We start from the raw sequence: 25,403 nt of genomic DNA, 5'->3' as shown, positions 1-25,403 counted from the left end.
CTCAAATCAGAGTTGCCGTTCCAGCATTACTCTATAATGTGACCATTGCAGGGCAACTGCTTATGGAGTGACATCATTTTATCTGATCCATTTATATGCTGGAGAACCTGCCCTGCAGGTACTGCAAGAACATTGAAGGAAACTGAGGGAAAGCAAGGAGGGTGCTCAGAGATCAAGGAAACATGACTTATGAGGAATGCTGAAAATATTGGGTTGCTTAACCAAAAAAGGAGAAAACTGAAAGAGGGCATGATAACAGTTTTCAACTTTGTGTAAGACTATAAAAGGAACAGCCTATGCTGGACAAGACAGGAAATAACTATTTCAAATGCAAGGGAAGATTCAGCTTAAACAGTAGAAAAAGCTCTCTAGTAGAACTACAAGAATGCATTGCCAGAGGAGGTTGCAGAGGACTTCTAAAAGCACGTTAAACAGAAGTCTATCAGGGCTGACATTGGCAAAGCAAGGCTTATATGTGGGACACTAACCCTTCAGATCTGTCAAACCTATGTTTTTTCCAAGTTTGCAACATTAGTTGGTTTAATAGCAGATTTTATTACTTCTGAATATTGCCTTACTCGATCCTTAAACCATCATTCAGGTATACTGCTACTACAACTGGAATGTCATAGGTATTTGTGACTGTGAGTGTGGGTAAGGGACAGATCTGATGACCACTTGCATCCCCCTGCATGCCTTTGATTACATCCTCTGCTCTGTGACATTGTCTGTATTTCGCCCAATTTATTTTTTTGCTATTGCTTCAGACATTTGGTATATATTTCATAGCTCTTGCAAAATATTTTTGCTTGACATTGTGTGTTTTGCAGTCTTCTTGTCGATTTATAAGCTCATTCAGTGCTGTTCTTCCATCTCTATGGGCTATAATATTTTTTATACTGTATTTCAAAATTTATGTATTATTGAGTTGTGTTAGATTTTACAGGTTAAAAACTGTGTGGGTGGATCCATAGCCAGTATAAGCCGTCAGTCAGCAACGGTTTATTTGAAGGTACCTCTATACACTTTGAAAAATTGACGTGTCCTCAGGTCTGTTGTCCCGTTTAGTATTTATTGTTTTAGATTGCATGTGCTTCAGGCAGAGGAGGGTTGTGAACTGAATGATGACTGTACAGCAGAAGCAGTGGTAAGACTGGGGCTGTTGGCTAGAATGTCTTAGGCTAAGAAAATGGCCAAGTTGAGGGTGTTCTGAAGAGCAGACAAGATACAGCAGCTCACCAGATACGTGTGTATATTTGCATAAGTGAGTCTTTTGGAACTAACACTGCAGTTTGATAGGGGATTTGAAAGGGGCAGAAGGAAGGCATCCGAACCCGCAAGAATCTCTTTATTTGAGCTTGTTTCAGTTTGGGGCTCATGCTTTGGTTCAGCTCTTGTTTAGTTTGAACCACTTTACCCAGATTCACCTCTCTACTATGCCTTAAGACATCTCAGATTTTTTTTTTATTATGTTCATCACTTCAGTCCTCTTAATCCTGTGAATCTTTTCCTTGAAAAAATTGCGACCGTATTTGTCAAACGCTTTAGCTTCCATGGAGCTAAGCAAAGTAGTTTTCATTGGCTCATATTTTTCCAGATGGTTTGCGATCTTATATCTTGTCAGTACCCCTAGGATCTTGCTGATGGCAGAGGCCCAGAGAGGTGTATCTATAATTTCCAGAACGCTCCCCAGTTTCATTATTACTTTTAAGCGTACCTTAAGCAGAAATTCCACCACCTTAATGTCTTTGGGATTCCAACGATTGTGAAGGAGGACCTGTATTTAAGATCCCTCTGCTGCATTTGCAGTTTCTCCACTGACAGTACTGTGTGCCTTTTAAGAGATCCTTTATCCTTTCTGCTTTTCTCTGTGGCACTTTCCCCATCTGGGGAAACGAGGATGGTTTCAGTAGGTTGCTTTGAAAGTTGTAGGTGAAAAATGACATTCCAGGATTAGATGATAGTGGTGTGTGACCTGTCAGAGTCAACTTCAGGAGTGCCACAGCGATCCATCTGGGAACAGACGCTGCTCTCTTTTACGTCGTTTGCTGCTGATTACTCCTCCATCCAGCCCAACGTTCTCCATCTAATGGCCTCCATCTGCTCCAGCCTTGCCAGTTCTCACCTTGAACCCTGCATGTCAGATGACTTTTGACTTATTCTTCCTGTTTCACAGACATTTAGGAGTTATAGATCAAGCACATGGCCTGTGCATCCTGTCTGTGGGAGTGGCTGCTGTCAAATGGTTCATGAACAGGAGTCTGTACGACTGCTGCTGTTTGCTCATAATTTGAGGGCAGGTGCCTGTTTCCCCTCTACTTATATTTGCTCTTTATGTAGTTGGGATAAAAATGTCACCATTGATGCCTACAGTTTAAACTGTTAGAATTAACAGGAGTGCCATGTGAACCATCAGAAAGAAAACATTTGATAATATATGTATATAGAAGATACTGAGGATTTGCACATCTCTAGCCTGTTTAAGCTCTTCTTTAAAAGACTAGAGCTCAGGGAGATATAACGTATCATTCAGTTCTTGGTCGTTGAAGCCACATCAGGATCAATTTCAAAAGGTGATGCCATTCAGTGAAAAATAATATTATAATCATTTGGTAGTAGAAAGTCATTCCTGGCTCCTTGTTGCTCTATAGGAAGAAATATAAACACCAAACGGTTTGTAGGATTGATGACAGGGCTCCAAAAAAGGAGGCGGCGGCAGTGGAAACAGGTTGCAGTATGCTAGTCCTAAATCTGGTTGTTATTGTGTTTTATGCTGTACTGAGAGATAATTGGTACCATATGAGAGAGTAGATGGAAAAGATCATTGCTCCCCTGCAGTGCTTGCCTCTGCGCTGTTCTGATAAATTTAGGCATTCCATAAGCCAAACATTGATTTAGAACATATGAGCCTCTGCTAATTCAGTGTGACCACAAAGTTGCGTAGACTCAGGCCAATGTTTCCAGAGATCAACTGTGCTTTTGCTATGCCAAAAAATATTAGTTGGCATTTTATTATATAGAACTGGTATTAACTTTCAAATTCATCCCAAATGTGAGAATACGCTGTGAAAATGGAAGTGCTAACTCACAGAATGGTGATCCTGTTTGCAATGATCTGGATCATCAAATTCCAGAGAAATTCCCAGCTCAACAGGGAGTGTAATAGGAACATGAACACGCTCATAACTTGCTGCCCTCTCATATGTGGTAATAGCAAATTATGTGCCTTTTACACCTAATTTGGAAGCATCAGTTTAAATATTGAGAAACAAAGTGATCTCCAGATGCATTTACGTGGTAGCTGATAAATTTCCTTTGAGGATTTATTATCACTCTACTATGGAAAAAACTCAAACCAAACAACTTTTACTTCCGTGATTCGGTAGGTGGGTCAGACCAGGACAGACCTATATATTCCTCCAGAAGCTTTCACAGCTGCTAGGACATCTCTACTTTGACTCCTAGGTCTAGCTCCTGTCCCTGGTTTAAGAATCAGAGAGAAAAGCCAGATTTCACCAGGAGAGCAGTCAGGGTGCAGGGAACGAATCCTAAGAGAATGCCCGAGGTTGGGAGGATCGGATGTGTGCCCTGGCACGGAGGAGAGGAGTCCAGCGGCCATGTGCCGGAGCTGGGAGCTTCCTGCTTGCTGATCAGGGACAGCTAAGGGCCATCACAGAAGGAGACAGGCAGCTATGGGACTGCAGAATAAGGACACTTCTCCTGCGCCCTGTTCTCCTACGCAGACCTGACAGGCTCCTTAGAGTTTGTACTTCTTTACAAAAGCCCTTTTGCTTCTGAAGATGGGACAATGTGATGGAGATTACTGCTGTACCTTCTCAAATGACATCAGCTTTTCATTACCCTGATGGCGCGAAGGGAGGGAAGATGGAGCATTTTGTAAAGTTAGCAAGTCTGTATGTTCTCAAAGGTGGCTTTTGTCACTCAAACTTGCTGAACCCAGGGTACTAAGTGCATTGCAGTGGCTGTCCAGACCCCATTATAATAATATCTCCTCCAGTAGCACTTATGTGAATTTATTGGAGGTGAAATCTATTAGTCTCAGTTGTGGCATGCATAATGAGCTGTCAGATTGCAAAGCTGGTCATGTTCAGAATCAAAGCAAACAATAAATGTTGTTTCTTGAAGCTGATTGCTTCAAAATTACCCTTTTTTCCTATAAACATATCTGTAGTTTGCATACTCATCTTTAATCAAAACTGAAGAGATCAGGCAAAGGAAACTGAGGAAGCAGAAATGGTTTAAAACTGAAATTTAAAAAGCTGTATCCATTTCTTATTATCTGCTTGCATGTTTATGGGTCATTTTGATTCTGTCTGGGAAAATTTATGAGCATACTTTTACTCTTATTAGGAAATTTTATTGAAGAGTAAAGGATTACCTATGTAAACTAAATAATGCATGAATTGTTCCCCAAAACCAGTGATTATGTGCCTACTGTTTACTCCAGCGTGTTAAGCGGAGGTAAACAACAAGCAACAACTCTGCTGATGAATTCTTGTGTTTATGGTTTGTTCTTTTCCCCAAGCACAACCACTTAGTAGCTAATTTCAAAATTCCGACATTTATTCCCTAGTTCTTGTAGCAGAAGCAAGTTGGTACTTTATTCTTTTGATAGAAGTTTGAGACTTGTCAATAGATATTTTGAGAAACATTTCTTGACTGCAAGTTGCGTTTCCTTGGGAGCTTGATCAGTCTCTGAAATCTGCAGCATTAGGTGACTTTTACATTATATACATATATACATACACACACACACACACACACACACACACACATATATATATAATATAAAAAAACATAAATGCTTTGCATTGCCTTCAACACATTCTTGATGCTTTGAAATATTTTCTTTGTGCTGCTCTAAATCTCGTTCTACCCCAAGCTGAAGCCAAGGTGGAGAAGGAGGAGAACTCATCCTTGAGGCCTCTTTGAGGAGGAGATATGCCTAAGTGTCGCCGACGGAGGAGCGCAGGGCACGGGGGCCGCGGGAAGGAGCCTGAGTGGTGCGGTGTCCCTGGGGTGAGGACCCCCGTGGGTGAGAGGATGCACAGAGCTCTAGGATGTCGCATTTCAGGTTTGCTCCTATGTGCTTGAATGAAGGGATAATTCACATTAGTGGGGTAGAAACAGCAATTGCTCCATCCATTCAGTTTATTACCCTAGCTGTTTGGCAGCAGTAGATATTTCTTTGCTGCTAATGAGCTGAAGCAAAACTATGACCCTTCCTTTGCTGAATTAATTTGGCTTCTGAATCAGTGCTTACCCTGAATGAAGACCTTATCAGCGTGCAGAGGCTTCTCCCCTAATAACACTGCTTTGCACTGGAGCTGGTTGGGTGCAGCGGTGCCGATAGCGTTCAGACGAGCAACCTTTCCGCCTCGCGGTGCAGGCACAGCCTGAGCAGCCCGCGTGCTGAGGAGCTGCGCTGTGCCTTCCCGCTGTTCCTCTGCCATCACTAAAATGAGTGGCAAAAACGCACACAAAATGTCCCATAATTCTCCCTGAGAAAGTCAGGGCACGGCTCAGTTTACAGCAGCACTCAGATCCCCGAAAGCCTCGTTTTTCATGTGAGTAGCGTGATGGCAGTGTGGATGCGGTGGGGACTCGCACTCAGGCCAAGCCCTGTGCGTGTTTACACGTGACTGCAAAGTTAACGCTACAATGAAGATGTACCTGTTGTTGTATTGTTTTGTCCTTTACTTCTAGTGTAATGTCTTTTGACATATTGACAAGTACAGGGAATTCTCCTGGTCCAGGTAAAACAAATGTATCCATCATCCAGCTCCATGAGCTAGCATTCTTAAACTAGTCATCCTTTAAGACCATGTCTTAAGTTATATAGTTGACATATTCTGTCTCTATTTCTTTGTGTATTTTTTCCCCCCATTTAAAGCTTCTTTGAGTCCAGTTAGTATAGAAGTGCTATTAGAGTCACAAATATAATGATTGAGATAGTTTCCATAATCCTAATTTAGTTCAGATGAGACAGGTTACTAAGTGAACTAGAAGTTGACATAAACACACTGCTTTAAATTTGCTTTCTACTTTTAGAAGCAACAATAGTTTTTAAAGCACAAAACTAGTTCTAGAGTCTGTAAATGTGTGGCTTAAATGTGACCAGTGTAATAGGCTTAATGTCCTCAGGGAAATTAGTTAATTTTTCCCTTCCTTTCTCCCTCGCATACTTTTGACCAATTATTTTAAAGAGTTGCAGATCCATCTTTGCAGTAATTTGGGCTTCATTGCTTTAAATCACATCAAAAGAATCTTAAGTCAACATTGAATTACTGGCACTTGCCAAGATTTGCTACGTGCTGGGGAAACTGTTACAGAGCCATTAGGTTTTGTTGACAGGAATCTCCTATGTATCGTATCTCACTGTTATCCTGAAAGTTTCTTCAGGGCTAAATTCATCTTTCTTTACCAGGCAAAGTCAGAGTGAATGCTTACATGTGTCCACGTGGGGAATTACATAGAGGTTCAGGAAACAAAGTTGTCTCCACCTCTGTAGGCTGAGACTGTTTTTCTTCCCCTTTCCCCAGGGATTCTTCCCTGGTTCAGACACAGAAATAAAGATTGAGCATGGAGAAGTAGGACCTGTATGAAGGGTGGATTTATTGGCTATGCTTCTAGCCCTCACCTATCCTGAGCTCGTAGCTCTTGCTGCCATTCACATGGACTGTGCGTTATCCAGCTGTGCAGGCCTTGGATGTCCCCTCCTTACTTTTATATCAACTGCTTTGTACAGTATTAAAGCATTTTCCTCAATTATGCATACATCTTCCTGTAATGGGAAATTAAAGTTTTTTCACTGTCTTACTCAAGCCTGCAAGTGGTTAATTTTCACTTTTTCCAGCAGTTTGTTTGCTCCCCTTTCCTAGCTGAACCTCCGAACTTGCTCCTTGCTGGGTCAGGTTCCCTGCTGTAAGTTGCTATGCGTTCCCAAGTGCAAGTGTTGTGACTTGTTTTGCCTAGAAATGACTATCTTAAAGTTTCACAGGTGTGAATAGCTCTTGCTATGTTGTATTAGCTCTGCTTTAACTCTTCTGAAATCAGTTGGGATTACACAGGCTTCATAGTGTTTTATATAACATTGCGACGAGGGACTGGAAAAAGTATGCAACATAGCTTACTTAAAGTTTAGCTGTTTTTCATGTACATGTGTTTTAGGAAAGCAAAAAATATATCTTCTTAAACTGCTTATCACATTGAGCACATAATTACATGTCATTTATATAAAAAAAAATAGTGATTTAAAAAGCACCTCTTTCGTTCTGTGTTAAAATGTGTGTGAGCACATCTGTGTTATGCTCCCTGCTTTGCACCTAATGATCCTTCCACTCTTCTGCTTCTCACTTATACTCAAGGTAAAACAAAAAAGTCCTGCTATGATGGATGTTTTGAGGCTTAAATAATGGTTCCTTGGGATCACCAAATAAGATATTATAGAAGGGCAATGTTATTCTAGTTCTATCAAAACGTCTGGTGACTGCTATTACTGCGTGCTGCAGAGATACAGTGCACAGTCACCAGCTGAAACTGCTGCATGAGAGGAAAATTGTCAAAATACTGGCATTTCGGTTTGCACTGGAATGTAACCATGCCAAATACGGATCACAGTCATCTCAGTCTTTGTCAGGAAGAGTTTATTACTGAAATATCACTTTCTACTGGGGATCTCTGGAGATAGCAGAGACTGGCTGTTGCACGTTGAAACTGGTTATTTGTTGCAAACCATTTAAATACATACACAGTAAAGTTTGTCTTATTACCAGACATTGCCATATTTGACGTATCAAATGTAGCAAAAATAGGATAGCTACAAGTAATTGCTCATTTTATACTGAATGTTTGAAGATTATCTGAGATGAGCAGGACTCTCTTTTTGGTGGTCCTGACAAACGAAGGCTCCTTTTTTCCAGGGACTAACTTTTTGGGCAGCCAGCATGGACTCCAGTGCTTGAGCTAACCTTTAGTTTGGTATGTATTATCAGCATTCGTGTTTTTCTCAAAGTCTTTGAGAATGTCTTGCTGAGCCATTTCGTAGACCTTTGTGTCACCTCCATATATTCTTTCCAACGTTTTGTGTTGGAGCACTTAGGAATCCCCTTCGCGGTCGTATTGAACGCAATCCCGGCTAGCATTGACTTCTTCCGTAAGTGCCGACCGGAGCAGGAGTCGTGCAGCTTGGCTGCCCTCTGCTAATAGGCATAATGCCTCCTGTGTGCAGGTGTGCTTTAATCAGACTGACGTGGCCTTGATGTGATTGACAAGAAATTTAGCTCTGGACTTTGCTGCCTTGCACAGTCGTTTAATGCACTCCAGTGTTTGCCGGCAGCCTTTAAATGCCTCCCAGGTTTCTTGTCAATTTAGACATTTGTAACCGAAGAAATAACTGCTGTATTCACAGCAGAGGAAGGTGTTGATTGCCAGCTCCTTTTAGTGGTGGCAATAAGTGGTTTATGGTCACTTTTAGCTAAGAGTGATTTCCCATAATGAAACGTTAAACTTTTCACATGCGTGGACTGAGGCCAAACTTCCGCTTCTATTTGAGTGTACTGAAATTAAGGGTTTTTTTTAAGCATCTGTGATGCTTAAAGCAGGGGTCTTTAGGTTGGACCGTGCTTTTGGAAGAACGTTCTGTGAACAGTCTCCTTGGAGGCATCATTTAATTTTTGTGCTTTAACATGTCCTAGGGCCTCTCTTAACCACTTCAATTTCTCAAACTCTTTCTTAGTATTGAACACGAACACTGTCAGGTTGCTCCTTTGCATAATTAATTAAACTCAAAATTTCCCCGCAGTTCCTGTTCCAAAAATAGTGGATTTTATGCCTTATCTTTTTCCTGCTGGGGGAGGGAGGGGGCATGTTGCTTATGGATGTCGTATTTCTATGATCTGCATCAAAGTTGGTTTTCTTTCAGAATTATTATCTCAGTTTAGCAGAATTTAGCAGGACTCTTCTTTCGACACGTTCTGCGAAGCCAAGAGGAATGGCTCCAGCTCAGTTCCTCTTTTCATCTCTGTCTCGCAGCCAAAGAGACTCCTTCAAAGTTGTCCTCAGCTACGTGCGCTCTCTTGGGACAAATACAGACGTGTTCGCTTGCCCATACGGCAGGAGAGTCAAGGCTGGTCTAGATGACCCGTGTCTCTTTGAAGGGTGGTGATCCTGTTCTGCTCGATATCATTTTGATTTAGTTCATGTACTCCTTCTCTGAGAGGAAAGTTCACCAGTTTGCTTTACCCTCTGACCTTCTAGTGCCTGTGGCTTTTTTTTCCCCTCCCTTTCAGTATCGCTCTTTCTGGGCCTGTCTTGGCTCATGCACCTGCCTATGATTAAAGATTAATGAACACCCCACTGGCTTTCAGATAATCCAAGATTCACCTGCTGCAATGTTGTTGGTTATGCCTCATAAGTGCTCTTCTGAGAAAGAAGTGCTGTTGTCATCCATTTATCTACAGTCTGTATAATCCATTTTCGTTCTTTGTTCACTTCCAAATATTAAGCGTTGCCTTGGCTTGTGTTTTTTCCCACAGCATGTGTTATGCCTGTACTGTTTTTTGTGGACTCCAACTTTAATCTTCCTGTGCTTTTTTTATGTCTCAGATCTTTTTCTCCTATGTTATTTTGGAATTTCAGTGAAGTCTACAGCGTCAGCTTCTTAGTGGATGACTTTTTCTTTTGGCAAATTCAAATAGCTTTGTCAAAATAAAGTGGCTGCCAACAGCCAGCTGCTGAAGTTGTGTCCCAAATCCTAACAGCAATCTGGCGGCTCACTTGGAGATTAAGTGGGTTCCCACATCCCAAGTTTTGAATTGTCTGCGTGTTCAGGGACAACCTAATCCATTGGTGCTTTTACGCTATGGAGCCATCCTTCTGTACCCGTGGTATAGTCATTTCTCATGTGCTGTGTTTTTATGTGAAATACTGAATTTATTACATTTCTGTCCTGTGCTTTCACATCTTGATTAGATGAAAACTGTTAAAAACAAGTATTTCAACATTATCTATAGTTGGAAATGGAGGCTACCTTCTGACAGTCTTCCTTTTTGCCGACTCTCATTGTCGGTAGATCCAGAAGGATGTGATATCTAAGCCATCTCCCATTAGTCACATTTTCAAAAAGTTACAACTCCTTTTCCCAGGTAGAATGTTTTCTTACGGCGTTTCATTCCTACACCTTCATTGCGTTGTGACTCATCAGGACAGTGCAAGACTCTCCGTAACGTGCCTGTTTCCAGCTGGGCCGTGTCAGCGTTCTTAAATATGCAATTCGTTTTGTCGATACTGCATGGAGAGACCCGGCTGAAGGGCTCCGCATGACAATATGCGTGCTCTGTGTTTGCCTTGGAAATGCTCTTGCGTTGACGTTGCGGGTGTTGGCGGGGCAGGTCCTCAGGAGAGGTCAGGAGCAGCAGGTCCGCGTATGGATCTGTCTAGCGGGCTCGCCAGCCAGCGCAGGACCGCTTTTCTGTCTGCCTGCTTTTTCAGCCTTTAGCCAGGAAACGAGTGTGGCAGCAGCTGGCAGGGCTGGTTGTTCCCCTTCCCTTCGGAGCTGAGCTGCCTAGCCGCACTAAGAGAGCGCAGCTATCCCCTGTATTTTGCATCGCGGTCCTCGGTTAAGGATTTATCTTTTGTTTTCCAAGCCTTTTTACATTGGAGAGCTGCTTGTTCCTGTTCCAAGGGGTTATAAAATAATACTGCTATTTCAAGCTAATAACGAAATCTGATTAGGTTATGCCCTACATGCTGTTATCATTGAGTAGTTAACCAAGACAAAAAAAATTGAGTTCCATATTTGCAAAAACAGAAGCATGCATCTCAGAGGGCTTTATTTCCAATTAAAAACAGTGTAGTAAGTTCAGAATTGGTAAAATTATGATATGTAGCATACAAGCTTCTGTACTGAGCATCTGATCCTGAAGGACACTTTCAAATTGCATGTAACCGCTGTGTTTCTTATCTGTAAATGGCATGATGACTGATGGCATGAGGAGACAGTATTTGACAGAGCGGTGAGAATTAGAAACACTTTCTATATATATAGTTTGTAGTGCAGTGAGGTTGGGACTATGAGTCAGACTGCCTTTTTGAAGACAACCTGTCTGTTCAGTGGATGATACTGAATCATAGCTATGAAGGTACATAGTCCAAATTTCCCAGCACCTAACCAAGTGCAGCTTTGGTCCTTTGGCTTGTTAGAATCCCAGGCCTTCTCCGTGTGTTTTTGCCGCAAAGCCTGCGGCCGCGTTAGCAAGCTGCCCTCATGCTCCCTTTCTGGTTTGAGCATCTTCCCCTGAAGACAGTCGGGAGCAGCGATCCTTCCCCTTGCGTGTTGTGCCTCTCAGTTAGCAAACGGCTGCAAAATACGCCAGCACCCTGGCTTAGGGAGCAGTGTCCAAGAGTAAAGCAGTACTAGCAGACCTGCAGTGCGCGCGCTGGGGGAGCGGTGCGTGCAGACCTGGGGCCTTCGGAGCAGGGCAGCACCGAGAGCATCCCTGCACGGGCAGGGCAGGCGGACGTGCCGGGGCCGTGCGCGCGCGGAGGTGGACGGGGCGGCTGCGACTGGGAAGATGGCCCGTGCAGCAAACATGGGACAGTAGTGTTGTAAATCTATCCATGCATCTTTCGGCCCACGGAGACTCCGTTACAAGGTGAGGGAAGTAATGCTGCTTTTAGCGATGGCTTAAGAGTTGTTTTCCAGCTAGGAAGCGAGCGCTGCATTCCTTAGCAGGGTTCAATTCCTATAGAAACCAGCTTTTATCTGAATAAGGACTCAGCAAGAATTTCATAAATGTCAGGCCACATATGGCTGCTTCCTAATATGGGGTGTTTTGTCCAACAAACTCTTCAAATATGAACAAGTGATGGACAGTTTTGACACATCCGTCTGGTTTAATAAGTGAAACAACACACACAGAGTACATGAGAACTTAAAATGCAAAGAAGATAAATGCGAAAGGCCTGATTGTGCACTGTCTTACACCACCTGTATCTGGGTGTAAACTGCTATGTAAGTTTTAAGGCAATAGAGAATAAAATTTCTCTGGTACCACCACATGGCTTGTATTTAAGGGCACAGATGCAGTAATGCCCTTCTGAATAAGCAGAAGTTAACCCAGAGTGTTTTATATATGCTTGATAAATGGGAGTACGATTAGACTGTTTCAAATACACCGGTAGCGGAAATATATCCGCAAGTACTGCATGATTGCACATACACTAATAATGGACAGTTAGATTTATTTCTTTTATGTAGCTGATTTTAATATTATGTATATTTATTTCTAGATACTGTTAGAAGTTGTGTAGCAAAGCTGTTCTTCAGCTGTCCCCAGAAGGGCCATTACTGCCTATACAGTAAATCCAGTTTTACTCTCATCAGCCGACAGCCTCCGCTATGGATCCATATCATGTTTCTCTTTCAGCAGGTGTGTGCAAAACAAATTAGTGGCACCTCTATATAGTTAACTTTATACTTGGAAAACAATGTTTTAATAGTTGATCTGTTTAAATATGCTTACAATCCACAGTGCTGTAATATGAGTTTTTGTGACCCTTGTGATTTCTCAGAAAGGAGACAGGTTTATTATTAAACTCACCACTGAGAGTACATTACAGTAGGTTGATGTGATTTTGCCATTTTTCAGGATTTCTATTAAATATAACAACTTAAAACTGTCTGCAGAGAGTACAGAGTCTGAGAAAGAACCAAACCTTATTGTCCTTATTCAGGCAAAACTTCCAGTAAGCCCATGTGCATCCTGTTCCCTCACAAATGAACAGAAAAATTGCAGTTGGTTTGTGTGGGAGCAGAATCAATTCCATAGATTTTGGGTGGAGCTGAAAGTTTTGGCCCCTGCTGTGATTTTTTTTTCTTTTTTTTTTACTGTAGGAGATTTGACTGAGCAGGATTTTCAGATCAGATCAGTGGTGTTCTCTACTAATTCTAAAGACACTTTGTTACATTTAATGTCACTTCTAATTAAAGACCATTAATTGGCTATATGTGGAATTTCTTAATAGATAGTATTTAATTGTAAGAGAAAAATCTACATTCACAGTTCAAGATGAAATGCAAAGTTTTTAATTTAAAATAGTAAGGTTTTGTGTCTCAGCCTATATCCTGCTGGTCATGGCAGCTCATCCCATCCTCTTGCAAACTTAGAAACAGGGAGGATCTGCCTCAAATTTGAAACGTGTGATGAGTTACGCTGTGAATTTAATGGGTCAAATCATTCTTCCCTGTGTTTATTCCTAGAAATAAATACAAAAATGCTTAAGGATTTCCAATAATGAAACCAAAACACGTTGATTCAGTTCTCCTCTCCTGTAAAGCAAACCAGAGTAAGGGCAGAGTTGTCCTAACGCGCTGAGCCCTGCTCCCTGGCCCCAGCCCTGCCAGCAGCGGGGCCGGAGCCGGGTGCATGTGTTGGGAAGGTAGTCGCAGGGACGGGAAGTGGGGAGACCACGCGTGGGCTCAGGAGGAAGGAGGGCTGCTCTGGGACGGATGAGGATGGCTGTGAAATGCAGAAGGGACGAAGACCGGAGGAGGAAAGCGGTCAGAGCCCGCAGGGGTAGGGGTGTATTCTGTGCTGGGGTATCAGGCTTTGCATGTGATGCTTTTTTAGCATCTTTAAAGGGAGTTTGTGAGACCCAAAACTTGCCTGGTTCTCCAGCAGCTGGTCTAACAGAAGATACTGCCTCTCCCTACAAACCTGGCCTTGGTTATGTTCTCAGAGTAGAAATGCTGCCACCGTAGCACTGCTATTGGTAATAAATGAAATATCTGAGTACCAGTTAAGAACCCGGCCCAGCGCAGTGTTTAAGTGAGCACCTCTCCTAAAGCATTGCAATTAGAGCTGGTGGAGGTCACCGAGAGTTTTTGAGTGCGTAAGGATGAGCAATGCTTGCAGCGGCTTTGGTGGCACCTCTCTGGGGCACGTGAGCTTTTTGTTGTGCCCCTGATTTGTGATCTGCGCTGGCTGAGCGGGCGGTACCGAGGGTGAGAGGAGCATTAAGGGACTGGTGTTTTCCTGTAGATGAGGAAAGGGGATGGTCAGGAGACGAGCTGAGCGGTTGTGACGGGGAGGACATTGAGAGAACAGAGAAAACAAAGCAGGAGAAACTGCAGTGAGAAGACGACAATATGAAAGGGAAAAGTAAAGGAGGTGCATCACTCTGTGAATGAAAACCTGAAGAGAGAGGTTGACTTTGAACAAAGACCAGATAAATTAAGTGAATTATCTTACAAATATACATTTCCCATTTTATTTGTGATGTGAGGTAAACATATGTTGAAAAACATGGACAAAAGCATTAAAACGCGCAGCAGCGAAGGAGGAGAAGCAGGAGCGAGGACGATGTACCGGTGCAGTTAGCAGTCCTTGCTCGCTGGTGCGCGGCCTCGGCCGGCTCCGGTGCTGCGTGTTAACAAAGTGCCCCCTGCTCTGCTTGTGGTTTATGTTTTGAACCAGTTGCACTGACAATTCAATCACTGATTCCCCCTTTAATCCCCCATGCCTAGCCTTTTCCTGATCCATTTTTCATGTAAAAACCTCTCCCTTTAGCCCCTTCCCCCATCACCGCAGCTTTGGCCCTGCCTGTTCCATTTTTTATCGGCGCTATTAAGCTTCACATACTTCCCAGCTCACAGGGGACGTATTACTTTTCTCCCCCATTCCTCTGCCTGCTGTTCCTCCTCCTCTCCCCCCGTCGCGGGGCTGGACGCAGGGCTGGTCCCCTCCGGTGCACGGGGCTTTCCCTGCCCTGTGCTGGGTAACTGCATCTGTCCCGTTACAGCTGCTCTTTCGGATGCTGACAGCCTTCACTTGGGGCACACTACAGTCCTACTAGGTTGTCTCCTCAGTCTCCCTTTTTGGGGTGTTGACCTTCTGCATGGGCTATTGCACAAAGTAGGAGTCGTTTGCAATGGTTTGGGGTATAATTCGTTATACAGGGTGCTGTAACCCCCCGGGGCCCGTCCTGCCCTCGTGCAGGAGGAGATGCTTACGGAGCAAGTGCCCGGGAGGTGAGACTGCTCCTGCACGCCAGGCTCCGAGCGGCTTTCGCTCCCACCCGGAGGGGTGTCCCCGTCCTGCTCAGGCTCCCGGGCAGGACTGGCGGAGGCGGTGGCCCTGCTCAGAGTCCCCAAGCCCCCGGCCAAAGACCGGTCCATCCCTGGGTGAGGGTCACTTGTCTGGGGACCTCCGGACCTCTGGCGTCCGTCCCCTCGCTGCTGGGTGCCCGGGAGCCTCTCCCCCTGCCCCTTCGCCGTTTTTGCACGCTTTGCCCCTTTCCCGAGAGCTGGCTCCTGTGGCACGTCCATCCGCTGCGTTTGAAGTGCTCGGGCTGCTGCACATCTGGAACCTGGCTCGGGGGCCGAGCTGCCCGCAGCAAAATTGCCCCGGCTTCACTGGGACGGGCTCGAAACAACGCAGGTCGGTTTTGCGTCTTTGCAAACGCATTGTAAATGCAGCATTTTATATGCTCTTTTATGGAAAAATCATGGTTCAGCTTGTGTTGCACTGAGTGTTCAAACCTGCTATGCATCAGTGTGGTGTTTAATGTAAGGTAATTTATGCTTTTCCTTTGTTTGAAATCCCAAAGCTTTTATGTACTGGAATTATAACTGTGATTAAATTAAATACAGTGCACTAAATTCAGCCCTAGGATAATGTTATTTAAGTCTGTGAAATTGCACAAGAGATAAATTTGACGTAAAACATATTTATAGTGTGTTAATAAGAAGTTAAATGAAAGGCCAGTGATAAAAATGTAGCTTTCAGCAGATTTGTCATAGATTCACAGTCAAAAGAATAATATATGATTTCTAAGAATTTCCATATAAGTTACCATATTTTTATTCATCTTTTTTTTATCAGTCATTCTATATTCTCTTTGACATGACTTTTACTTTTCTAGAACGCAGGAAAAGAGAGGTTTTTTTACTCAGGTCTCCAGAGCAGATCCTTAATTTCATGACTCTGCTTTCCATTTAGTTTTAAAAATATTAGTGAATAGCTATGTTTCGAAATGCTTGAGTGGAAGTTGTGAAATTGCAAATTATTACTGTCTTTTCAGCAGAGTAGCTTTTGGCCACTAGAAAGAGAAGATTGTTTCCATTAAGATCTATTGTGTGGATCTGGGAGAGAAATTTTCTTATAGCTAAACGATTACTAACAAAAGGAACAGAGGTAGAGTAAGGGATGATCTTAGAGAGAATATTCCGCAGATGAGATACTTGATTTCACAGATTTGTTTGTTAAAATCATCCTCTACTGCCACTTGATTTATGGTTTAATTTCTCTTGTTAGGTGCGACAGTGTTATGCCCGTTTGGCAGCCCCATCTAGCAGCGATTGCCTGACGTGTCCTTTTATAATACCTTGCTTTTAGTTGTTCATAAATTTGCCAAACACTAGCTAATTGGGCTGCGATTTTCTCATGCCAGGTGGTTGCCTCGAGCTGACTGTTTTTTAATTTTAATTAGGACAAAACGATCCAGCTGTTTCTGACAGCATAGCTGGAAAAAATGCATTGCTTTGGCTGTGTTAAAAATTTCTGGTGACCATTTCTCTCAATAGGTCTAGTGTCTACGTGCTTCGAAGCAGGAGCAAGAAATTTTTTTAGGACAGTGTTGCTTGTGAAAGGATTTTGCAGGGATGGCAAAATCCTGCCAGATTTACTTACAAGCCTTCAGAGTTTGCACAGGCTGAGCAGGAGCTGCCTGGGTTTCTCGAGGGCCAGGGCCACCGGGGACCTTCGCGCCTGCCACCCGGGGCGAGAGCAGCAACGGGTTCGGTCACCAGAGCACTCGCACCTGAAAACCCCGGGATGCACCCCAGGAGCCTTTTACCTTTCCATAGCAGTCAGCAAATTTCCGTAAAATCCACTGGAATCGTGGGTATCCCATCCCCTTGCAGTGCTACCCCGCGCCGAATACGACAGCGCTGCAGCCGTCGAGTTACGTCGTTGGCCCAGAGGGTAGAAGCCGTTTCGGTAATCTGGGGTTTGAGCCTTACCGATGAAGTGCGTCTGTGACAGCTTGGTACCATAGCATGGATTCTGCATTGATAGTTTTCTGCTTGGAAAGAGAACAAGGAACGCGAATCCATGAAACCTGTGTTAGAAGGACATTATTCATATTGTGAGATCTGGTATCTGAAATCTGGAGGATCAGATGTGCTTGCGCACTCTTGTCTCCTGTATGCAAATGCAATTTTTAATTACAAGGTCATGTAAAAAAAATTTAATAGAGGCAGAAATGCTAAGCTCTCACAACTGCAGTAGTGTTCTTTTAACATTGGCTTTCTGTGAGCAGTTTATAAAATATTATATTATTATATTCAACACAACTGTGTTGAAATGTTGGAAGAACTTAAGGCAGCATAAGGTCCTTTGAAAATAGGTCACTTTTGAGATGATAGCACCCAATCTAACACAGGCTTCACCTTGTGCTGTTTCACCTTGTTTTGTGAATGTTCAGGAGATGAAACTTCTTGTATTGTAGCAGTGAAATCTTCATTGAACATGCTCTGTGGAGTTTTTTCTCTTGCATTTTGTCCCCGTGGCTGCTCAGTGCGGTTGCAGCGTAATCCCTTGTAGTCACAAGCAATAATTGCACAATTACTCTTCCCCCCACAGGGACCAGGAGTTGCAGTCAGGCCCAACTAAGCGTATGCAAACATTTAAAGATGCTAATCATCTCTTTGCATTAGCTGATAAATGACATCTCCCTGTTATTTGCAAAAAATAAGTATGTCACTGAGATGTACATTTAGCTTATAGAAGCCAGCGCTACTAAGGTTTTGTTAAACTAGCATTTAAATACAAACATGACATAAAAGTCGCTACGCATGGTAGTAGTTGATACATAATCTTCAGGGAGCCAAGGATCTTAAAGACATATAATGTACTATAGAAAAACTCCCCTAAGAGCAAATGAAATATTTTGGGATTTATCTAATTGTGTGCATGTGGATCTGTTGTAACTCCTTAGAGAGAAATGAACTAATTCCTTGTTATTTTGCATGATTGTCCTATTATGAAATAAGAACAAGATGCTGTTTATTAATGACCGAGTAGAAAAATGCTCGAAATGCTGCTTTCAATATTTTCTGCAGAGCTTGTGTGCAGAACCCTTGTCCGTACACAGTAATCCTGTGCAAGTCCTTAAAGCCCTGTGGGAGAAGACGCAGCTCAAGGGGACGCACAGTTTTGAAACTGCCATGATTCAGTCTACGTTTCCCCAGCAAAAGGTAAGCATTTTTTTTCTGAAAAAAAGAGTGGCAGAAGAATTTTGCACTGACTTTTAGAACTCTTCTACAAAGGTCTTTGCAATAGCTATAACAAATCTTTGCTGTACTCATATAGTGAAAAACAAAACTTTCATTCCCTTACCCTGCTCTTCTACCTCCCTTTCTTTTTCCTTGTTTCTGTTTCTTTTTCCTTGTTTCTTCCATCTCTCACACAGTACATCTAAAGCTGTGAAAGTTATAAAGTCCTTAGAAATGAGGAATTAGGCCCAATCTCATTGCCAGTAATGGCGATGGCATTTTTCGATGACTTAAATTAAGGAGAATCAAATCAACATCCCCTCCTGGCTTCTGTCTGCTGGCTTACTTGAGAATAAATAAATAAATACATGAACTATTCTTTTAATGTGACATTTCCACATAAACAATAATTATATTGGCCAAAAGGCAGTAAATAGGAGTTAGCCTGTGCAGATGCAAACTGCAAGGGAGTTGACCTGTGAGCACAAGTAGGGTTGTAAAAGGGTCTGTTAAAGCAGTAAAAAGACGTTCAGCATCCCTACGAAGCGGTGCTCCGTGCGAGGGGCGTGCTGCGTGCGTGTGTCCGGGAGGGAAGGCTCTCTGTGCTTTGAGGACTGTGGCTTAGGTTGTTTGTTTGCCTTCGCTCTGGGTTCTTCCGAGCATTTAAACTCACTAACGTGCCAGGTCCTCTTCTGCTGGGCGTCCATATGGCGGTTCGTAGTGTGTGCGTGTGACCTCCCTTTTGTATGAAGCACTCAGCTTGCGGGAGCATTGGAAAATGTTCACCAACTATTATGTTTTCAAGCTCTGCAGTGGGTCCACGGCGTTGCTTTGTACTGCGCTTTGAAAGGTCTCCAGGCTTCTTCTCTAACCCCTCCTACACGCCTCGTGGGGATCGCTCCCAGAGCGATGAAAACCGGTGATGGTACATATGGATCTTTTCCTGCTCACATGAACAGTTTCAAGCTCTAGATTCAAATTAGCTGCCATTAGGGGTTGTTTGGCAGCCGCTTGGAGAGCCACCTAGTTAAACACGGAGTTGGATTTTATGGGAACGGTCATTTGCACGTGCACCATTAGTTACCCCCATCAGTTTAAAAGATTACTCATTCAAAGCTGTTTACTGTCTCAAGGATTTTAGGGAATGCTATTTCAAAGCTATTAATCAGGCTTCCTGGAAGAGAACGCTGTAGGTTTGTAAAACAAATATCTATTTATTCCTGAACATCTCCATCCAGCTAAATTGGATGAAATGAATTGTCAAACATGATTTTAAAATATTTTCTCTCAGAATATTTTAAGCATAAAAAACATCTGACTGAATAAGATTAATTTACTAAGGTTATGGCTGATTTAAAAACAGGGGTTTTGTTAAAAACACCTTCTGAAACTCAAAGATAATTCTGCATTGAACTGGGAACTCCTACTGTGGCTTGCAAGGGGAGTAGGGGATCCCCAAATCTGAGACCCGGCTTATGGGCCAGTTTTACTTAGACACATTGGAGCTTGCACTAAGTATTTTAGCTGCTTTTGAAATCCTAGCCTGAGTCATCTGAAGGCATTAGAACTGTCTTTCTGTTTAATAGTGGCTTAACTTGAGCCCATGCCAAAAGCCGCTAGTTGAAAGTCAGAGCTGGTTGAGTGTAAAAGAGTTTGGGGTGAATAAAGAGCTTAGAAAAGAACATTTTTTCATGGGTAGAATTAGATGTAGTGCATCATACATATAAATTCTACAAAATATGTTCAACACCCTGGAAATGTGATTACTCTCTAGTGTCTTGGTTGCATAATCCTGCTACTGTTTAGATACTAGCATTTGGCCTATTTTGGGAAGTTTCATCATTTCATGACAGTAACAGTATCTTTGAGTTCCCAAAATAGTTGAGCTGGAAAATAAGATACTGATCTTTACTGATTTAATGAATTAAGTAGCAAATTGAACCTTGGATGCTCTGGGAGTTGTAGATTACATAACGTCCTTCAGAGGCTGAAGACAGTCAAGTGAATGTACTACATCTGAAATGTTAAAAGACTTTGAAGTTCAGCGCTGGTCCCTGCAGCATGCTGCTGGGTTTACGTTCTCTGTTTTGGTTTTGCTTACTAATACGGAACCTGAATTTGCTTGTAGTAAAACTTCCACTGAGTTCACTCAGAAAAGTCCCATTGAGTTTTGTGGGAGTAAGATCTAGGTCTGCTGTGAGGAAGATTTCTTTTGACTTGTACGTTCCCCAAAATACTAGCTAGAGGAGCCTTCTGCAGTAGATGCCAAACATGACCTAATAACAATTTTGCTTAACAGAATAAGCTTCTGCAGTACTCTGAATTTTTACTTTCAGTAAGTTCTTCCTGTTATTAATGGAACTTAAAATATTACAAATGATTTGACAAAATTATTGTAGTTGTTAGTATTATTCCTCTTCCACTAATACAGAAAGCAGAGTTGTAGGTGTGTGGTTGTTTTGATGAACATAGTACTTAGCTTTTCATATAAATTTTTTTGAAATATGTTGAGGTAAATGCAGTATCAAAGTCCTGTATTATATTCAAATTTTATGAGTCATATTCCAGTAAAGTCTAAATGGCTTTATCGGAATCGAGGAACTTCTGTGCTGTATAAGCACGTGGGGAAAAGTAGGGTACAACCCTACTGAAGCAAACAGGAACCACAGGAAAGCCAGTATTGTAACAACTGCTTTGCGATTGCTCAACATTTCACCTTGTGACACTGGCTAATCCAGAATAAATGAATTTACACTTTGTTTTTAATTTGATAAAGCATTTTGCAAACCTGGAGAGGAATATATTGCATCAATGAGTTATTCCAGGGTAAATTCTGAGAAATATTTTCAGATTTACATCACTGTAACAGATCTTTGGATTTGGCCTGATGTGTGAGTGCAAGGAATTTGCCACGAATACCTAGCTTATAGAAAGAATGTCATGTATCGCTGTGCAGTGTGTTCATGCCACAAAAAATATTTATACTACGCTGCTTAAAATGTGCCAGAAGTAAAGTATTTCCAGATGTACATCCTCACAGATTTCCGTTCAGTTGCTTCATCGTTCTTTATCAAAGTACACACAGGCTACATTACAAAAACTAAACTGGTTTCGAGCTCATTGCAGAATTCTTTGTGTTGACTCATGCTGTGTCAGAAGAGAGACATCGTGACTACTTTACGAGCCCCATGTGATCCTCAAGATAGTCTTTTGTTGAGCAGCCTTGCAAGAGAATAATTAACATTTTTAAGCCATTGTTAGTTCTGTTCTCTCGTTCTTTGTTTGCTATCTCAGTTTATGCAGCAGAAAGAAGTGCCACACTTTCGCAATGGAGTCACTGAAATTTTCAGGATGATGTAGTGTAAGAATGAGATAAAGCTCCCCAAATAGGCTTTTACCATGCAGTCCCCCTCCTAAAATAAGTGTCTTGTTCCAGATTATTTCCACTATTACAGAGTGGAAAGGTAAGCATAAGAAAGATTGCTGCATTGGTCTTTCAATGATATTTGCCTTTCTTCTGATCTAGTGACTCATTACAGCAACTAAAGAGATTTTTCACAGCATGGAGAGGTTCCTAGAGGTTTTTTTTAATTTGATTCCTGTGTCCTTATCAGGCCTGGCCCAGCTCTACTCAGAGCAGTACTATCATCATTTCGTCCATCTCGTGTCCTCTCAGAACCTCAAAACAAGGGAGATCAGAGCCAAGGCGCATCAGGGCAGGGCATGTTCCTGGACACGCTGCTTTGCACCTTTCCATACTCGGGGGCTTCTTGCACTGGGTCAAGAACCTGAAGTGGGAAGGAAACCTTAAGAAGCTGGCTGGATGCGGTCTGGCACTCCTGTTCTCCCAGGTCCTCCTGCCTGAGGAGTCACAGCCCCGGATCTCACAGCAGCATGCCTGGTGCATCTGAGTGTAGCTTCCGTCGGAGATCTGCCGCCGGCAGACCAGCGGAGGAAACGGGAACGGAGGTTGCACAGCTCTCCAGTCGCGGAGCACCAGTCAGCTAAATTCCGTGAATATGTAAAATTCCTCTTTGGAGGAAAACATGAACTTCAGCGAGGTATAAAGAGCAGCTAAGGAGCACAGTGATGAAGTTTTACTGGCTGTTTCCAGGAAGCCAGTGTTGAGTGCTGTGAGGCAGAGCAGGCCAGCAGCAGACTGTGCAAACACGCTGTGCCTGATGCACACGCTGCTGGAGGAGGGTCGGTGTCAGGGAAAACGCGAAGGCATGAGTGCAACCTTGATGCCGGGGAGCAAGGCACACGAAGTGTAAGGAACTGTGCAACCAGATGTTATGCCACGTGCAGCAGTAGGATATGATTCCCCAAATATAGAGGATAGCAGGGAGGCTGGGCACCAAGGAGAACCAGAACAACACCAAGGGCTGCTTCTGCGGGCGAGCACGCAGCCCTCTGCACCCGGGAGCAAGGCCAGGCTGGAGAACTGCTCGACTTGGAAAAGCCGTCTTGGTTTGACAGATCTTATATGAGATGCTCTCCTTGGAGGTTTATCTAAAAGCATCAGCGTTCGGGGCTTCGTGTGTTCACAGAGCTTAGAGCCAAGGCAGTTCAAGGTGTCACCAGCTTTTTCTTACCCTTCTTCTGGCAACTGCTGCTGCCCCTAGGCTGAACTCAGCTTCCCCATGGTCCATCCTGCTCTTTGAGTGTTTAAGTGGGGCACCAAGCTCCGAAGTGCTGTTGCTGTAGGAAGGGCCTAGAGCGAGGGTAGCTGCTGCAGCAGGGCCAGTCATCTCCTGCGTGCGAGTGGAGAGAGAAGCTGTGTTCTCACGGCTGTGCCACTGCTCCCGGTAAGGCTGATGTGGAAACATCTCCGGGTGATGCTTCATGTTCTCCTGGGCAACGGCTGAGCGGCAGCAAGGCGGATGAGCTCATCCTGGGCCACTTTGGTTCTTGGGAAAATAGCTGCTTCCTGACCACGTCCTGGTTCGAAAGAGCCTGGGGAGGAGAGACGCGGTGCCGTTGGGTCTCTCCTCCGAGCTGTGGGCTTTCTCGCTCTCTTATTCTGTAAATGTTTTGAAATGGAGGCACATGGCAAAGGCCTGAATCAGACAGCTCTCCTTTGTACAGCCTTCTTCAGTGGGTTGAACTAATGTCCCTGGCAAGAGAAGGTATTTTTTCCGTTTACTCTATGAACTGTGTAAATTCATGTTTTCTTTGGGCTGCTGCATGCAGTATTGGAAGATCTAGGAAGACCCCACGCAAATAAGGAGGAGTGTTTTCTGAGCAGTCTTGGCATTTTCCTTTGTGTTTGTAGTGAGCAACTGAGTGTTTTTTAACACCAGTGTTTGTTTAAGTGTGAGATCCCAATCATTTTCAAAATTAAATAACTGGGTTTAAATTACACTGAATTATACAGTGTTGCTAATTGTCCAGAAGAGTATTCTTCAGCTTTTCCAGTGCTTGGAGCTGCAAGTGTAGTTTCTGTAGGCTTCTTAGACCAAGTTGGACGTTAAGTTTTCTTTTAGGATGCATAATTTGTACTTCCCTGACTGCTCTCACTGGGAGAGAAAGAACATTGCATTCACGTGGATATGTTTTGTCTAACGTGAATTCGTCCCATCATTGCTGCAGTTTTGGAAATAAACATTCACGTTAGTATATTAGTGCTTCTCACAGGAGATTTGGGTTCAGAACCTCTGTTCTTTAAAAGAGGGGGGGAAAAAAAGTGAGCCCCAGCCACTGCGGAGTTGTCAGCTCTTGTTCTGACGTGATGCCCTTCTGTTGGAAGGGATGAAGTCCCCAGCAGTTTAGACTATTAGTGGAGACCACTGAATTGTGGGTCCTTGGGAAACCCTGCGAGAGGGCCGGAGGTAATCAAGGAGGTTCAGCTGGAGGGAAACGTGCTGGGCAGGACTGCTAAGAGTGCAGCGGGCAGGAATGTCAAAGAGGCAAAAAAAAAAAAAAAAAAAAAAAAAAAAAAAAAAAACAGGCCTCTGCCTCCTAAAGACTTGTTATATTAGCTGCTACTGATGATAAAAAGAGAGATGTGTCCTGCTTAGTACATTTGCTCAGGCAGGTTGTTTGTCCACATGAAGAATATGCAAGATGGCACTCGTTAGATCCTGATGGGCTGCCTTTGTGGTTGCGTTTTATGAGCTGTTAACTGCGCAGCAGTTCACGTGGTGAATGGCTTTGGTTTTTTTCATTATTGGCCTAGGATCTGGACCATGTACAGATGCACCTGGAAGAAGTGAGGTTCTTTGATTTATTCGGCTACAGTGAGGAAGCAGGAACTTGGCAATGTTTTATGTGCAATAATCCTGAAAAGGCAACAGGTAAGTGATCTGCATTCATTACTGATACGCTGTGAGCAGGGGAGATTTATTCCTGGCAGGCGAGCTCTGAGGATGGATGATGCAGCGTAGCTCGCGGAGATAGTGCTGTGTCTCTTTGCTCTGTGCAGTGGTAGTCGTCTCGGAGGAGAAAGCTTATGGAAAAGGGAAAGCAAACTTTCAAGCATAAAGTAGACAGCGTCTATTTTAATTGGAGTTCTCCAGTAAACTTCTCCCATCTCAGCATCTCTGGTGAGATTCAGAATCAAAAGCAAACCTTATTTGGTGTATGCTTGGAGGGGTGCAACCCAAAGTCAGTGTGGACTCGTAAATCCCCATGACTAAATCTCTAATAACCCTCAGGGAGTGGGAGTGCTGTACACCCGTCTTGCAGTGTCCAGACGAAGGAGCATATCCAGGTACAGGAGACACGTCTGCTGGACCACGTCCCAGCGTCCACTGGAGACGACAGCAGTTGCTGCACGTCAAGGGAAATTGGCACAGATATTGCACCCAATTCATGTTCTCTTTGTCTGACAGGGCATCCCTGGGCATCATGGTAAGGGTTTTTCCTCAGAATTATTTGCTTTAATAGAAATGAATCCATAGTATGCATCTTCTTAGGAACAAGCTAGTACTGAATAACAACCATAATACTTCAGATATACTGGAAAACAGGCTGAGTCGGAAATAAATTTTTGCCCAGGTAGAAGAATCTGGTGATCTTTCTTTGAAGCTTTCTGATACCTGTGTGTTTTAGATCAATGTATTGAAATTTAGAGGACTGGCCTTTTGCTTAGATGTTTTGCCAC

At 43.3% G+C, this 25,403-nt stretch overlaps 1 protein-coding gene across 13 annotated transcripts in view; it reads left to right on the top strand.

The window, feature by feature from the left end:
- VEPH1 (ventricular zone expressed PH domain containing 1) overlaps window positions 1-25,403 on the top strand; it is a 118,851-nt gene that overhangs the window by 49,761 nt on the left and 43,687 nt on the right. For 8 of the 13 annotated variants that reach the window (XM_064516528.1, XM_064516538.1, XM_064516537.1 and 5 more), the window contains 3 exons: window positions 12,313-12,452; window positions 18,146-18,280; window positions 24,477-24,594. The exons of 1 other annotated variant lie outside the window; for it this stretch is intronic. In XM_064516528.1, coding sequence (XP_064372598.1) covers window positions 12,313-12,452; window positions 18,146-18,280; window positions 24,477-24,594 — 393 coding nt within the window. Of the gene's footprint in view, window positions 1-12,312; window positions 12,453-18,145; window positions 18,281-24,476; window positions 24,595-24,954; window positions 25,151-25,403 lie in introns of all 13 variants that reach the window. 4 more of the 13 variants (XM_064516534.1, XM_064516532.1, XM_064516535.1 and 1 more) reach the window with 2 other exon arrangements.

This window comes from Dromaius novaehollandiae, chromosome 9 (assembly GCF_036370855.1).
Source record: "Dromaius novaehollandiae isolate bDroNov1 chromosome 9, bDroNov1.hap1, whole genome shotgun sequence".
Taxonomy (NCBI): domain Eukaryota; kingdom Metazoa; phylum Chordata; class Aves; order Casuariiformes; family Dromaiidae; genus Dromaius; species Dromaius novaehollandiae.
The sequence above is the reverse complement of the archived record's forward strand: the minus strand, read 5'-3'. Positions and strand labels throughout refer to the sequence as shown.